The 16877-nt window shown below is 36.0% G+C and overlaps 1 protein-coding gene across 2 annotated transcripts in view; it reads right to left on the minus strand.

Moving 5' to 3' along the window:
- The window catches only part of NME7 (NME/NM23 family member 7), a 331620-nt gene that overhangs the window by 15234 nt on the left and 299509 nt on the right, over nucleotides 1–16877 (minus strand). The window contains exon 12 of one of the 2 annotated variants that reach the window (XM_077156907.1): nucleotides 8864–8914. The exons of the other annotated variant lie outside the window; for it this stretch is intronic. Coding sequence (XP_077013022.1) covers nucleotides 8864–8914 — 51 coding nt within the window. The remainder of the gene's footprint in view (nucleotides 1–8863; nucleotides 8915–16877) is intronic. 2 annotated transcript variants of the gene reach the window in all.

Raw genomic sequence — 16877 nt, forward strand, 5'->3', positions numbered from 1 at the left:
TTCCCCATTGAGGATGATATTAGCTGTGGGTTTTTCATATATTCCCTCTATCATTTTAAGGAAGTTCCCTTGTATTCCTATCTTTTGAAGTGTTTTCAACAGGAAAGGATGTTGAATCTTGTCAAATGCCTTCTCTGCATCAATTGAGATGATCATGTGATATTTCTGCTTTGATTTGTTGATATGGTGTATTACATTAATTGATTTTCTTATGTTGAACCATCCTTGCATACCTGGGATGAATCCTACTTGGTCATGATGAATAATTCTTTTAATGTGTTGTTGGATACGATTTGCTAGAATTTTATTGAGGATTTTTGCATCTATATTCATTAGAGAGATTGGTCTGTAGTTTTCTTTTTTTGTAATATCTTTGCCTGGTTTTGGTATGAGGGTGATGTTGGCTTCATAGAATGAATTAGGTAGTTTTCCCTCCACTTCGATTTTTTTGAAGAGTTTGAAGAGAATTGGTACTAATTCTTTCTGGAACGTTTGGTAGAATTCACATGTGAAGCCATCTGGTCCTGGACTTTTCTTTTTAGGAAGCTTTTGAATGACTAATTCAATTTGTTTACTTGTGATTGGTTTGTTGAGGTCATCTATGTCTTCTTGAGTCAAAGTTGGTTGTTCATGTCTTCCAGGAACTCGTCCATTTCATCTAAATTGTTGTATTTATTAGCGTAAAGTTGTTCATAGTATCCTGTTATTACCTCCTTTATTTCTGTGAGGTCAGTAGTTATGTCTCCTCTTCCATTTCTGATCTTATTTATTTGCATCCTCTCTCTTCTTCTTTTTGTCAATCTTGATAGGGGCCCATCAATCATATTGATTTTCTCATAGAACCAACTTCTGGTCTTATTGATTTTCTCTACTGTTTTCATATTTTCAATTTCATTTATTTCTGCTCTGATCTTTGTTATTTCTTTCCTTTTGCTTGCTTTGGGATTAGTTTGCTGTTCTTTCTCCAGTTCTTCCAAGTGGACAGTTAATTCCTGCATTTTTGCCTTTTCTTCTTTTCCGATATAGGCATTTAGGGCAATAAATTTCCCTCTTAGCACTGCCTTTGCTGCATCCCATAAGTTTTGATATGTTGTGTTTTCATTTTCATTTGCCTTGAGGTATTTACTAATTTCTCTTGCAATTTCTTCTTTGACCCACTCGTTGTTTAAGAGTGTGTTGTTGAGCCTCCAGGTATTTGTGAATTTTCTGGCATTCCGCCTATTATTGATTTCCAACTTCATTCCTTTATGATCCGAGAAAGTGTTGTGTATGATTTCAATCTTTTTAAATTTGTTAAGACTTGCTTTGTGACCCAGCATACGGTCTATCTTTGAGAATGATCCATGAGCACTTGAGAAAAAGGTGTATCCTGCTGTTGTGGGATGTAATGTCCTATAAATGTCTGTTAAGTCTAGCTCCTTTATAGTAATATTCAGATTCTCTATTTCTTTATTGATCCTCTGTCTAGATGTTCTGTCCATTGATGAGAGTGGGGAATTGAAGTCTCCAACTATTATGGTATTTGTGTCTATTTCCCTTTTCAGTGTTTGCAGTGTATTCCTCACGTATTTTGGGGCATTCTGGTTCGGTGCATAAATATTTATGATTGTTATGTCTTCTTGTTTAATTGTTCCTTTTATTAGTATATAGTGTCCTTCTTTGTCTCTTTTAACTGTTTTACATTTGAAGTCTAACTTGTTGGATATTAGTATAGCCACTCCTGCTCTTTTCTGGTTGTTATTTGCATGAAATATCTTTTCCCAACCTTACACTTTCAACCTATGTTTATCTTTGGGTCTAAGATGTGTTTCCTGTAGACAGCATATAGAAGGATCCTGTTTTTTAATCCATTCTGCCAATCTATGTCTTTTGATTGGGGAATTCAGTCCATTAACATTTAGTGTTATTACTGTTTGGATAATATTTTCCTCTGCCATTTTGCCTTTTGTATTATATATATCATATCTGACTTTCCTTCTTTCTACACTCTTCTCCATACCTCTCTCTTCTGTCTCTTTGTATTTGACTCTAGTGCTCCCTTTAGTATTTCTTGCAGAGCTGGTCTCTTGGTCACAAATTCTCTCAGTGACTTTTTGTCTGAGAATGTTTTAATTTCTCCCTCATTTTTGAAGGACAATTTTGCTGGATATAGGAGTCTTGGTTGGCAGTTTTTCTCTTTTAGTAATTTAAATATATCATCCCACTGTCTTCTAGTTTCCATGGTTTCTGCTGAGAAATCTACACATAGTCTTATTGGGTTTCCCTTGTATGTGATGGATTGTTTTTCTCTTGCTGCTTTCAAGATCCTCTCTTTCTCTTTGACCTCTGACATTCTAACTAGTAAGTGTCTTGGAGAACGCCTATTTGGGTCTAATCTCTTTGGGGTGTGCTGCACTTCTTGGATCTGTAATTTTAGGTCTTTCATAAGAGTTGGGAAATTTTCAGTGATAATTTCTTCCATTAGTTTTTCTCCTCCTTTTCCCTTCTCTTCTCCTTCTGGGACACCCACAACACGTATATTTGTGCGGTTCATATTGTCCTTGAGTTCCCTGATACCCTGTTCAAATTTTTCCATTCTTTTCCCGATAGTTTCTGTTTGTTTTTTGGAATTCAGATGTTTCATCCTCCAAATCACTAATTCTATCTTCTGTCTCTTTGAATCTATCATTGTAGGTATCCATTGTTTTTTCTATCTTTTCTACTTTGTCCTTCACTTCCATAAGTTCTGTGATTTGTTTTTTCAGTTTTTCTATTTCTTCTTTATGTTCAGCCCATGTCTTCTTCATGTCCTCCCTCAATTTATCGATTTCGTTTTTGAAGAGGTTTTCCATTTCTGTTCGTATATTTAGCATTAGTTGTCTCAGCTCCTGTATCTCATTTGAACTATTGGTTTGTTCCTTTGACTGGGCCATATTTTCAATTATTTGAGCGTGATCCGTTATCTTCTGTTGGCGTCTGCGCATTTAGACAGATTTCCCTGGGTATTGGATCCAAAAGTTTGGAAGATTTTCCTGTGAAATCTCTGGGTTCTGTTTTTCTTATCCTGCCCAGTAGGTGGCGCTCGCGGCACACGTTTGTCTGCGGGTCCCACCAGTAAAAGGTGCTGTGGGACCTTAAACTTTGGAAAACTCTCGCCGTCCGGGGGGTTCGCTAGCTGAAGCAGCTTAAGCCGGCCCGGGGTCCGAACGCAGGGAGGGTTGCTGGTCGCCGCAGCCCAGAAAAGAGCCCGTCCGAATTTCCTAGTCGGCCCTGGGCGACAAGCGTGGCGGGAGGGCGCCAGCGGCAGCGGCCCGCCCGAGAGAGTGCACGCTCCCCGGGAGTCACGGGTTTGGAAGGGGCCTCCCCCACCTGTCACCGTTCTCCGCGGCCTGGGGGTTTCCGATCCAATTCTCTCAGTTGGTCCGGGGGGCCGCGCGTGGTGTGGGCACCAGCCGCCCTGGTTTCAGGGGACCGCCTCTCCAATTCTCCCAGCCGGCCCAGGAAGGGGGAAGGGAGCAACTCCGGCCGCTTCCCGCCCCACCCGGTGAGGCCCGCGCGCCTCGGCGATCTCACCCGAGCTGCTTCTCTCAGCCAGCCAGCCGTTCCAGGATGGGGTACGCTGTCTTTTTTATCTCTGTTGTGGCTTTGGGCGCTTTCTGTATCGTTTCTACTCCCCTAGTAGCTGTCCTGGGGAAGAAACTAAGATCCGCGCGTCTTACTAAGCCGCCACCTTCCAGGAAGTCCATCTGGAGGCAGTTTTATGGACCTTAAACCTAAAGCAAGAGCACTAAAGAAGGAAATAAATAAATGGGAGCTCCTCAAAATTAAACACTTTTGTGCATCAAAGAACTTCATCAAGAAAGTAGAAAGACAGCATACACAATGGGAGACAATATTTGGAAATGACATATCAGATAAAGGTGTAGTATCCAGAATTTATAAAGAGATTGTTCAATTCAACAACAAAGAGACAGCCAATCCAATTACAAAACGGGAAATAGACTTGAAGAGACACCTATCAGAAGAGGAAATACAAATGGCCAAAAGGCACAGGAAGAGATGCTCAATGTCCCTGGCCATTAGAGAAATGCAAATCAAAACCACAATGAGATATCATCTCACACCCACCAGAATGGACATTATCAACAAAACAGAAAATGACAAGTGCTGGAGAGGATGCGGAGAAAGAGGCACACTTATCCACTGTTGGTGGGAATGCCAAATGGTGCAACCACTGTGGAAGGAAGTTTGGTGGTTCCTCAAAAAGCTGAATATAGAATTGCCATACGACCCAGCAATACCATTGCTGGGAATCTACTCAAAGGACTTAAGGGCAAAGACACAAACGGACATTTGCACACCAATGCTTATAGCAGCGTTATTTACAATTGCAAAGAGATGGAAACAGCCAAAATGTCCATCAACAGACGAGTGGCTAAACAAACTGTGGTATATACATACGATGGAATATTATGCAGCTTTAAGACAGGATAAACTTATGAAGCATGTAATAACATGGATGGACCTAGAGAACATTATGCTCAGTGAGTCTAGCCAAAAACTAAAAGACAAATACTGTATGGTCCCACTGATGTGAACCGACATTTGAGAATAAACTTGGAATATGTCATTGGTAACAGAGTCCAGCAGGAGTTAGAAACAGGGTAAGATAATGGGTAATTGGAGCTGAAGGGATACAGACTGTGCAACAGGACTAGATACAAAACTCAAAAATGGACAGCACAATAATACCTAATTGTAAAGTAATCATGTTAAAACACTGAATGAAGCTGCATCTGAGCTATAGGTTTTTGTTTTGTTTTTTTTTTTTTACTATTATTATTACTTTTATTTTTTTCTCTATATTAACATTCTATATCTTTTTCTGTTGTGTTGCTAGTTCTTCTAAACCAATGCAAATGTACTAAGAAACGATGATCATGCTATGTGATGATGTTAAGAATTACTGAATGCATATGTAGAATAGTATGATTTCTAAATGTTGGGTCAATTTCTTTTTTTCCGTTAATTAATAAAAAAAAATGATAAAGAGAATATATGAAAAACCGACAGCTAATCTCATCCTCAATGGGGAAATTTTGAAAACTTTCCCCCTAATATCAGGCACAAGACAAAGATTTCCATTATCACCACTGTTATTCAACATCGTGTTGGAAGCTCTAGCCAGAGCAATTAGACAAGAAAAAGAAATACAAGGCATCAAAATTGGAAAGGAGGAAGTAAAACTATCACTGTTTGCAGATGATATGATACTATACGTTGAAAACCCTGAAAAATCCACAGCAAAACTACTAGAGCTAATAAATGAGTACAGCAAAGAAGCAGGTTACAAGATCAACATTCAAAAATCTGTAGTGTTTCTATACACCAGCAATGAACAAGCTGAGGGGGAAATCAAGAAACGAATTCCATTTACAATTGCAACTAAAATAATAAAATACTTAGGAATAAATTTAACTAAAGAGACAAAAGATCTATACAAAAAAAACTACAAAAAACTGTTAAAAGAAATCACAGAAGACCTAAATAGATGGAAGGGCATACCGTGTTCATGGATTGGAAGACTAAATATAGTTAAGATGTCAATTCTACCTAAATTGATTTACAGATTCAACGCAATACCAATCAAAATCCCAACAGCTTATTTTTCAGAAATAGAAAAACCAATAACCAAATTTATCTGGAAGGGCAGGGTGCCCTGAATTGCTAAAAGTATCTTGAGGGAAAAAAACGAAGCTGGAGGTCTCACACTGCCTGACTTTAAGGCATATTATGAAGCCACAGTGGTCAAAACAGCATGGTACTGGCATAAAGATAGATATATCAACCAATGGAATCGAATAGAGTGCTCAGATATAGACCCTCTCATCTATGGACATTTGATCTTTGATAAGGCAGTCAAGCCAACTCACCTGGGACAGAACAGTTTCTTCAATAAATGGTGCCTAGAGAACTGGATATCCATATGCAAAAGAATGAAAAAGGACCTGTATCTCACACCCTATACAAAAGTTAACTCAAAATGGATCAAAGATCTAAACATTAGGTCTAAGACCATAAAACAGTTAGAGGAAAATGTAGGGGGATATCTTATAAATCTTACAATTGGAGGTGGTTTTATGGACCTTAAACCTAAAGCAAGAACACTGAAGAAAGAAATAAATAAATGGGAGCTCCTCAAAATTAAACACTTTTGTGCATCAAAGAACTTCATCAAGAAAGTAGAAAGACAGCCTACACAATGGGAGACAATATTTGGAAATGATATATCAGATAAAGGTGTAGTATCCAGAATTTATAAAGAGATTGTTCAATTCAACAACAAAAAGACAGCCAATCCAATTACAAAATGGGAAAAAGACTTGAACAATACAAATCTTGAAAAAGATTTGTATTTCCTCAGAAGAAGAAATACAAATGGCCAAAAGGCACATGAAGAGATGCTCAATGTTCCTGGCCATTAGAGAAATGCAAATCAAAACCACAATGAGATATCATCTCACACCCACCAGAATGGCCATTATCAACAAAACAGAAAATGACAAGTGCTGGATAGGATGTGGAGAAAGAGGCACACTTATCCACTGTTGGTGGGAATGTCAAATGGTGCAACCACTGTGGAAGGAAGTTTGGCGGTTCCTCAAAAAGCTGGATATAGAATTCCCATACGACCCAGCAAAACCATTGCTAGGTATCTACTTAGAGGACTTAAGGGCAAAGACACAAACGGACATTTGCACACCAATGTTTATAGCAGCATTATTTACAATTGCAAAGAGATGGAAACAGCCAAAATGTCCATCAACAGATGAGTGGCTAAACAAACTGTGGATATACATACGATGGAATATTATGCAGCTTTAAGACAGAATAAACTTATGGAGCATGTAATAACATGGATGGACCTAGAGAACATTATGCTGAGTGAGACTAGCCAAAAACTAAAGGACAAATACCGTATGGTCCCACTAATGTGAACCGACATTAGAGAATAAACTTGGAATATGTAATTGGTAACAGAGACCAGCAGGAGTTAGAAATAGGGTAAGATAATGGGTAATTGGAGCTGAAGGGATACACAGTGTGCAACAGGATTGGATACAAAAACTCAAAAATGGACAGCACAATACTACCTAATTGTAATGTAATTATGTTAAAACACTGAATGAAGCTGCATCTGAGCTATAGTTTTTATTTTGTTGTTTTTTTATTTTTCTTTCTTTCTCTCTATTATCGTTTTATTTCTTTTTCTGTTGTCTTTTTATTTCTTTTTCTAAATCGATGCAAATGTACTAAGAAATGATGAATATGCATCTATGCGATGATATTGGGAATTACTGATTGTATATGTAGAATGGAATGATTTCTAAATGTTGTGTTAGTTAATTTTTTAATCAATAAAAAAAAAGCAGGAACAACAACAACAAGCTAAAACAATTGCAGAAAGAGATGAAATTATAACTTGGGGCCTGTTTTCTTCTAAAAAGTTTTAAAACATCTCATAGTACAGCAAAAAGAAAATATTTGCTATTTTGGTCCCCCTTTTCACTCTTATAAGTGACATCTGAGATGTCAACATTCAATAAGAACTATTCAGAATTTGACAATTTTAATTCATGTGAGAATGCCAGTTCCATTGAGTACAGAGTTACAGATAAAGTGTAAATATGGCATTGAGATGGGTTAAGGATAAGAATTCCACTTGTAGGTAAAATTAGATACCTCCTTCTTGCATCTTTTGTCCCGGCATCATGGAAGGTTTTCCAGCCTTCTCCAACAAGAGTCTCAGATCTTGATAATGGTTATTCATAAATGGCCTGGTTCCATGGTGAGTCAGAGTGACTAAAATACTCTAGATGAATGATTTACTTATTTATATCGTTAGGCCAGAACCACTATTTATCTATGTAGTAACATCTTTTAAAGAGTAACATTTCTCATTTTCCCAAAGTACCCCCTACGTTGTTGACACACACAAGGAGCTGAGTATACAGGATTAACCGAATGGGCACCCCAAGTCTTAGCCATCAAAAAGGAGATTCCTTTAATTAAACAGACAGCCAAGGAGAAATTATTAAAAAAATATGGCTTATTTCCCAAGAACAAATGGCATGGCCATTAAGACAAGACTTTACTTAATCCTTGTCCCAGGGAATTCTAAAATAATCTTTTAGTGAACCAGGGGGAGCATATTATAAATATAATTTAAATTATGAGAGATTGAGAGAAAGGCACTTTTTAATTAACAAGACTAAACCAAAATTATCTTAGCATTTTAGTGGACCTCTTTTAATTTTCTTTTAAAATTCAAGTCTTTAAATGACATGGTAACTCATCTAAGCTCTAAAATTTAGTGTTAAATATGAAAAAAAAAAAAAGTACAGGACTCAGAAGATGTGATTAAATATGCACTCTCTCAAATTAGTCCTGAGGCTATTACAGTTGTTGGGAGAAGAGCTACTAAACCATATTCTTTTATAATTTTGTGCTGGTTTGAAAGTATTATGTACCCCAGAAAAGCCAGGTTTTAATCCTGATTCAATCTTGTGGGGGCTGCCATTTCTTTTAATTCTGATTCAACACTGTATGTTGGAAACTTTTGATTAGATTATCCCCACAGAGATGTAGCTTGCCCAATTGTGGGTATGACCTATTGATGAGATGGAGATGTGACTCCACCCGTTCCAGATGGGTCTTGATTAGTTAACTAGAGTCTTTAAAAGGGGAAACATTTTGGAGAAACCTCAGAAATGACAGAGCCAACAGAGAGAGAGCCAACAGAAACTTTAGAGCAGAGCTGACACAGATGCTGACACTTGGAATGTGAATTAGCCATAAAATCTCTAACTGTAAAAATGCTTACCTCTGGATTTACTTTATTTCCTAAGGGCAAATGAAAATCTCCATACATCACCTTGAATAGAAAAAATATTCCTTGCTTCATTTCCTTTAAATTATAAATCTATTACTCATATCTTTCCTTAAAGCATTGCATCCATCTTTGGACTTGAAAGGCAGGGGCTCAAAACAAAAATTTCTTAACATTAGGTTCAATTAAAAATAATGTTAACCTGAACCTATGATGCTGACATCAACATCCAATGATATTTTGTTGTATGGCCATTACATATGGCAAAGAAGCTAATTTCTATAATTTATTACCTGATTCTTTACCTTAAAGATTACCATAGTCTTAGTACTAAGACATTCCAGGAACTAACATCACTCAAATGAGATGTGTAGAGAAGTCTGACTTGTAAAAAAAAAAAAAAAAATCTGTTTTCACTTGAGTCCTAATCAGTAGATAGTGTTTCTTTAGTCTAGCAATTTGCCTTACAGAACACTTGGTGGTGCTTTTAATAGTAAATCACAAGAAGGATGAAGTTATTGGGGTGAAGGTAATTCTGCTTAAAGTGGACAGCCTACAGAGGGATAGATTTACTATCAGGAAAATGATACACATATCCATTCTGTGAAAACTTTCTCTTTTCTTGTTAAAAGCATACTTGTAATAACTTTGTACAATTATCAGACACAAGAAAGCACTATTTTTTTTTTTTTTTTTTTACTTTTTTTGTATGCTGTATTTTGGGATCACAATTCATTCTTTTTCATGTGAGCATCCTGTTATTACAGCACCTTTTGTTGAATTTTTTTTGGGGGGGAGGGAAGTACATGGGCTGAGGATAGCACTAATTTTCATAAACATGATAGTACATGAAAAATGTTCCTTCTATAAAGGTTTCAAATTCTTCATAATCTTATGCTATCTAGAGAGTCATATACTTATCATGCCACTCAGTAAAGAAACTATTCACCTAAAAAGGCTTTGAGGAAGACTTTTAAAGGTATGCCAAAACAGTCTATATGAAACAAACTATTCTATTTGTGAAATTCTAACCTCAAATCCCCAAATTAAAGTTCATCTATCTCCTGGCATATATTTTATTATTTAAACTTACTTCCATATCTGTTGCTTACTACATGAACTATTTCGCTCCAGCCAAAATGTATATTCATATTTTTGTGAACATGCATATATATTCTTTCTTCCATGTCTTTATTCAAAATACTTACTCTTTATAGAATGCTCATCTTATCATACCTTCTTTCAATATATAGCCAAGTCTCATCTCCACATAACACTTTTCCTAAATGTGGTCCCTCAACTACTTCTCTCTCTTAACCTCTAATTGCAGTCTTTTTGGGAATATATTTTAAGACTAAAGAACATGGTATAACCAGAAATAAAATGTTGTTTTATGGCTGTGAACTGAATTTTAACTCTTTAAATCCCCGGTAAATGCAGAGCTCAATGTGTATTTCTTGATAATGATGACAGGACACATATCATTATGTGAATTCCAAGGCTTTCATTTTCCAGGGAAGCTAAAAAAAAAAAGCACAATATTCATAATACTAGATCATTAACTCACTATTCAGTACCACAGAATTTATTAAATTATGTACAATACTGTTTTGTTCATTTTCATTTTATGTCTATGACTTCCACCTTCTAGAATGTTAGCTCCAGAAGGTCAGGAACTATATCATATATTCATTCCCTAGTGATATATCTATAGCATTTAGTTAAATGTTTACTTTTAAAATCATTAAACAAAATGTGAAGCAAAGAAAAAAATTTCAATGTAAATAATAAAATAATATAGGTAGAAAGTTTTCTGGATTCTAAATGTAGATTAGTAGGTATCCAAGAAATATTTCTAGAAGACAGATGAATAAAAGTTGTCTTCAATTTTATTGACTCTAAATATTTAAATTTCAGTTTCTCATACTGACTCTGAAGATAAGCATCCTTTTTTCTATATGTTGACACACATAAAATAGAGGATAAAATAAAATAGTTTAAGAGAATATGATACCACAAAACTTCAGGCAGGAGAAAGCTACATTACATTTCCATTCGCTTGACCTTCAAAAGACAAGTCCACTACCTAATTTACTCTTCTAAGTATGTTCAGTTAGTTGCAAAAGTGGCAGCATATTCTCTTAAGTCACTTCTAATTAGACCTTCCCTTCCTTAAGCAAAAACAGAGGCCAATCTAATAATCCCTTTGTGAAAAGAGGCATTTGGAAAACAGGCATCCTTTCTTCAGAAATACCAGGAAACTTTGTAATTGACCTATTATTTTGTACTTTTGCTATTTACCCTAAAACAGTGGTGAACATAACACAGATGTTTTATTTTTTAGAGCTTTTGGCTGCCAAAGGCATATGAGAATGGAAAGAAATGTTTAGAGAAAAAAAAATAAATAAGTAAAAGAGGAGAAAAAAGAAAATAATAGTAGTGAGATATGGCACTATTGGTACAATTATTGCTTCATTAGCACTTAGAAAACAATAATTTCAATATTATTATAACATTATGAAAAATTACTATAGGAAAGAAGATTTAGGCTGTGCCTAAACACCTAAGTTCAACGAGCTGCTTATTGTTGAATATGCAAGGCATTCCCATCACAAAATGGAGAAGTGAATTTCGTCCTATTACTTTAATTGCTGTATTAAATGAGTCCGACAATACAAAAAAATTTGCTTCATTACTTACTACCTCCTTAAAGGGAAGAAAAATGTATCTAGAATAATGGGCTCATAGCATAGATGAAGATTTTGATTTAATTGCATCCTTTGTTTGCATCTTTAGTTGTAGTTCAAAAAATATAATCAAACAAATCTTTTCAGGTTAATAAAAATTCACATAGCAAATTTTGTGTTGACATTTGATAATACCAGTATCCCTGCTACTAATATACTAATACCAGGAAGACTAACAATAACTATTATTTATTGGGTATTTACTGAATGCCAATCCCTGGGCTATATCCTTGTTACAGATACTTAGATTGGGTGCCTCAACTTTCATTCTATCTTCCTCCTGTTTGGTGAAACTGGAAAGCTACAAACTACATTTCCCAGAATCCCTTGCAACTAGGGCTCTAGTTCTTCTAGTTAGGCTTCACCAGTTGGAGAAATTCATGTGAAATTTAGAAGACAGAGGTGCTATGAATGCTGACAAGGAAGTCAGAGAGAAAGTGAGCCTTTATAGTGGTTGGACTTAGCCTTCCAATGTTTTATCACCAGCTTCTGGCAGTGAGAGGTAGTTACATCAGCAGCTATGGCTGAGGTGGCAGCAAGAACAGCTGCCTGACCTCTGGATCACAGTTTGAGTAATGTGGATGTAATATCAGAGGTTTTATGGCTTCTTGCTAGTTTCTCTTCTTCTGGCCCCTCCAATGATTTTTCCCTATATTGATAATCCCTTTCTTCTTTAAATACCTAGAGTGGTTTCTATTTTCCTGCACTGAACTTTGATGAGATAGTTTATATATATGGTCTCATTTAATCCTTACTATGAAATGTCATTATTTCTACTCCACAAGTAGAGAAAAGAAGTCTAAGAAAGGTAATTTTCTTTAAGTCACATATATTGATAAGTAAAAAAGATGGGAGTTTGAATTCAGATCCCCTGACTCTAGAACCTGTGCTCAGAACCACTACAATCTCAGGCCTCCCTCATACTTTAAAATTTCATTGAACCTAAAGGAAGACTGTTTGGCATAGTAAGATTCAATTTCAACTTTAAACTTTTCATTTACCTTTGAACTCAAATTCAAATCAAGTAAAGTTATTTAAAAGCTTGGCTAATTTCCCTTTCTACTAATCATTTCTGTATGTAGACTTTGGACTAACTTAGAAACAGAAATGCTGGTCTTGCAATATTTTCAGCTTAGCCAGAATAAGATCATCTTATCTCCTGAGAATTCACTTCGCAGAAGTTTTCAAGCTTCAGGTTTTAGTAAAAAAACTTTGATAACTTAGAGCAATAATTTTTTCCAGTCATCAAAAAAATGCACTTCTGTTCATAACTAAAGGAAAGAAGAAACTGCAATCCTGATAATTATAATAATAATCAATTGTACTAATTACAAAGGATATGGAGACAAAGTATAGCATAGTAGAAAAATCCAGGATTATTGGTCAGGAGACTAATGTTCTATATACTAACAAACACAACCTTAGGTGGGCCACTTTCCTTCTTTGGGCCACGCTCCCCTCATTGTTAAAAATGAGGGGGTTGGATTAGAAGTTGATTTCTTCAAGAACCATGAAGTATTAGTACAGAAGGGGGGTTAAGGCCAGAGCTTCTCAGCCTTTATTGCCTCAAGGCACACACAGACAATAATAAATTCACATCTAACACACTGGAGCAAACACAGGAAGCAGTTCAGGATTAGAGGGTCTAACCCTACATCTCAGAGGGTCAATTTCACAGCCCATTTGTGGGGAAATCTGAGCTTAGAGAATTATAAGTTCAACCTTATAATTTTCTATGTGGAGAAACTAAAGCACAGACACATTCTATGACTTATAATGAACCTATGAATTAGAATAATTAAAGAACATGGTCTCCATACATTTTCTGTTGTTACACTAATATTTTATATTTGATAAACCTTTTGTAAGTTGTTTACCTTCAGTTCATTTTCCACATAGCAACCAGAGAGATCTCTTTAAAAAATATAAATCTGATCATGTGAATGCCCATTCCCCATCTCCATGCTCACTTGCCTCCCCTTGTTTTTAAGATAAAGATCTATCTTCTTCAAAACAGCTTCTCCAGGGTTATCTCATGCTATTCTACCCCTTGCACTTTAGGTTTCTTCTTTTCTTTCCTAAAACACACCAGGCATTTTCCTGCATCAGGGCTTTAGAACATGCTACTTTCTTTGCCTGGGGTCTCTTTTTCCTTTTTTCCCAGCTGACACTTACTCATTCCTTCAGATCTCAATTCAAATGTCATTTCCTCCAGATAACCTTCCCTAACCCCAGCATCTAAATCAGGGTCCCTATTAAAACAATCGTCTTGTCTTCCACTGCACAGCCTGATTACAATTTCTACTTGCTCACTTCTTTTTGTAATTATCTGAATAATGTCTGCTTTCCTCACTAGACTGTAAGCTCTGGACAGGGACAGTGCCTCTTTAGTTCACTACTATGTCATAAGTGCTCACCTCAGTGTCTAGTACAGAGTAAGACTCAAATATTTGCTCAGTGAAGGAATTTATGGTTCTGTTTTGGTTATAAGAGTCATAATGTTACAGCTTAATAAGAGTCTTCCTGGCAACAGTTTTTTGAACTGACATAGTTCTGTACATCATATTTATCATGGTATGGAATATGGATACAGTAATGCTTTACTTTATTCTAATTAGTTAATGGTATGGCCATTTACTTGCCATTTCAGTGCAATTATTTGCAATAATTTTTGGGTCATGGACCACTTTGGGATCTAATAAAAGCTCTGAGCCTTTTTTCCCTCATAAAATGAATATTTTCCCAACTTTTTTTTGTTTGTATGCTGTATGACAGGGTCACATTTCATTATTTTTCCATGTGAGTATCCCATTCTTGCAGCACCACTTGTTACTACACTTGATCTTTGTCAAAAAGCCAAGAAGCAATATTCAGCACCATTTGTTTGGTTTTTGTTTGTTTTGCTTGTTTGTTTTTTGGGAAGTGCATGGACTTGGAGTTGATGTCTCCCACATGGTTTCCCAACATTTTGTAAACAATTTCAGGGAGTGAGTGTGTGCACTAACTCTAAGAATAAATCTCAAGCTCCTGAATATAGCATTAAACAATCACATGATGTGACTTTAGCTGCCTTTCCAAGCTCACCTGCCATTTCCTAATATTATTTTAAAGCATAACATATGAAAACCACTTGTAGTTTCTCAGCATACATACTGTTTCCTTTATCTGGGATGTCATTCCCACCTTTTTTTTACTTATCCTCCAATACTTGGAGCAGATCTTATCTTTTCCAGAACATTCACTGACTCCCATGTTGGAAAATGGGTATCTCATAGAGGTTCCCACCACTCTCAGGAGAAGCTCGCTAGTATTTACCTCCTGATGCCAGAATTAAATACTAATCTTTTTTAGATAACATTAAATTCTTTCAGAATAGGGACCATGTTTTATTCACTTCTAGTCCCTGGAATGGTGAACGGCACAAACAGGCCTTGAATAAATGTATGATAACTTGAATTGTTGAAGGACCAAGATAAACAAAGGTAGAAGGACTAAGGAAATCCATAGGTCATTTCCTTTAAATGAGAATACAAACTGAAGTACCAATAAATAAATCGAATGCCTGCAATGTATAATTGTCAATAAAGGTTATCAATATGGAACACATAATGAGGTTATCTTACCCCTACATGACTAAAAAAATACCTTAGCCTAAGATATTGATAAATCAGTATGGGTTTCTATTACAAAAAATTATCATACAACTAAATAGAAACAATGGATTCTTTATTAAAGTAGTTTGAAGGCAATACTCAGAAAATGTGTCATTACAATGCCCTTATAGAAAGGGCCAATGCTATGCTGTATGCTATTATGGGACAATGTTTTACAATCCTCTTTGCCCCACGAATAATAAGCAGATCTTAGTTCTCAGAGGGCGATTGTACAGCAAGCAAAAAGTTAATGTGAAAGAAGCAAAGGGGAAAAACTTTGTACAGAAAGTTATGTACATTGATATTCTAAACATATAAATGATTTTTGTTGTTTTATACCTGCAGTTGTTATTAACTTATCCAGCAGATTAATTATTTGTATTACTAAATTTGATGCCCAAAGGAACCATTATTTAACACTAGAAAGATTACCAGAATTATATATCCGACTAAAAGCATGATGCATAATGGAATCTTAGAGTGATTGTGAAGAAATCAAAGAGATGGCCAATTAAAACATTTGTTTCACTAACTCTGGCACTTTTCTCTCTTATGCCAAACTCATTTGCTGCCATAAGGTCAGCTTCAGCAGCACAGTGAGGCATGGGGTGAGGGTGAGGTGGAGGCAGGGAACAGAGACATTATCAGAAGCTTCCATGGAAGGACAATTATTAACACTACACACTACTCTCTGAGAACTGATATGGTAATCTTCCCTCCAGTAGGGATTCAAATCCCTACTCCCACTCAGACCACTACAGTAATGAGATATCACCAAAGGAGCAGACTATATTCTGTACATAAAATGTTAGAGGTAGTAAAAAAAATAAAAGAGATTGGAAACCACCAATCTAGAGTATGCTTATGACAGAGCTAAAAGCCTACCATCTATGTTAATCTGAATTAAAAAAAAAAAAAAGAATCAAATAGGAGAATTTTTTAAACATTAGAAATAAAAACACTGTAAAGCTCATTTGCGGGCACACAGTATATAAGCAAAAGGTAACTCAGGAATGAATATCAGAGATATGAGTTACAATGTGGTGAAATATAAGACTACGGTAGGGACAAAAGGTGGTAGATAAAGGAGAGATATAGTATTTAATATTATTGGGGGGAAAAAAGCAACCTGGGCAGCACATTTGTCTCAAATAATAAGCAAACTTGTGTTTTTTTAAAAGAATCAGCCATAGTTTTCCAAGGCGTATTTCCTAGTCTCTATCTATATTGAGATGGAAATTTGGATGCTGCAGTGACTTGGGGCCATCCACATATGCATTCTGTATAAAATAAGCAAAAATGAATGTGTTTATCAATAATTACAGATAAACCCACCATGGGAACAGAAAAGACCTTTAGAAGATGATATAATTATGCAGCAAAATTGGGTGGTGTACCCAGGGGATAGAATGTAATGTGCATACCATTTGATTCCTGGTGGCCTTTCCTGGGGATAAGGCATAGGAGCAGTATCAAATGCAAGGAATATCATCTTCCAATTTATTTAAAAGACTCAAGTGGTAAAACCCAATAACCTCACATTAAATTTAAAACAGATACACAGGGGTATCTGTTGTATGTATGCCAGCCTGCCTGCCTCTCTCCTTT

Source organism: Tamandua tetradactyla, chromosome 4, assembly GCF_023851605.1.
Source record: "Tamandua tetradactyla isolate mTamTet1 chromosome 4, mTamTet1.pri, whole genome shotgun sequence".
NCBI lineage: Eukaryota > Metazoa > Chordata > Mammalia > Pilosa > Myrmecophagidae > Tamandua > Tamandua tetradactyla.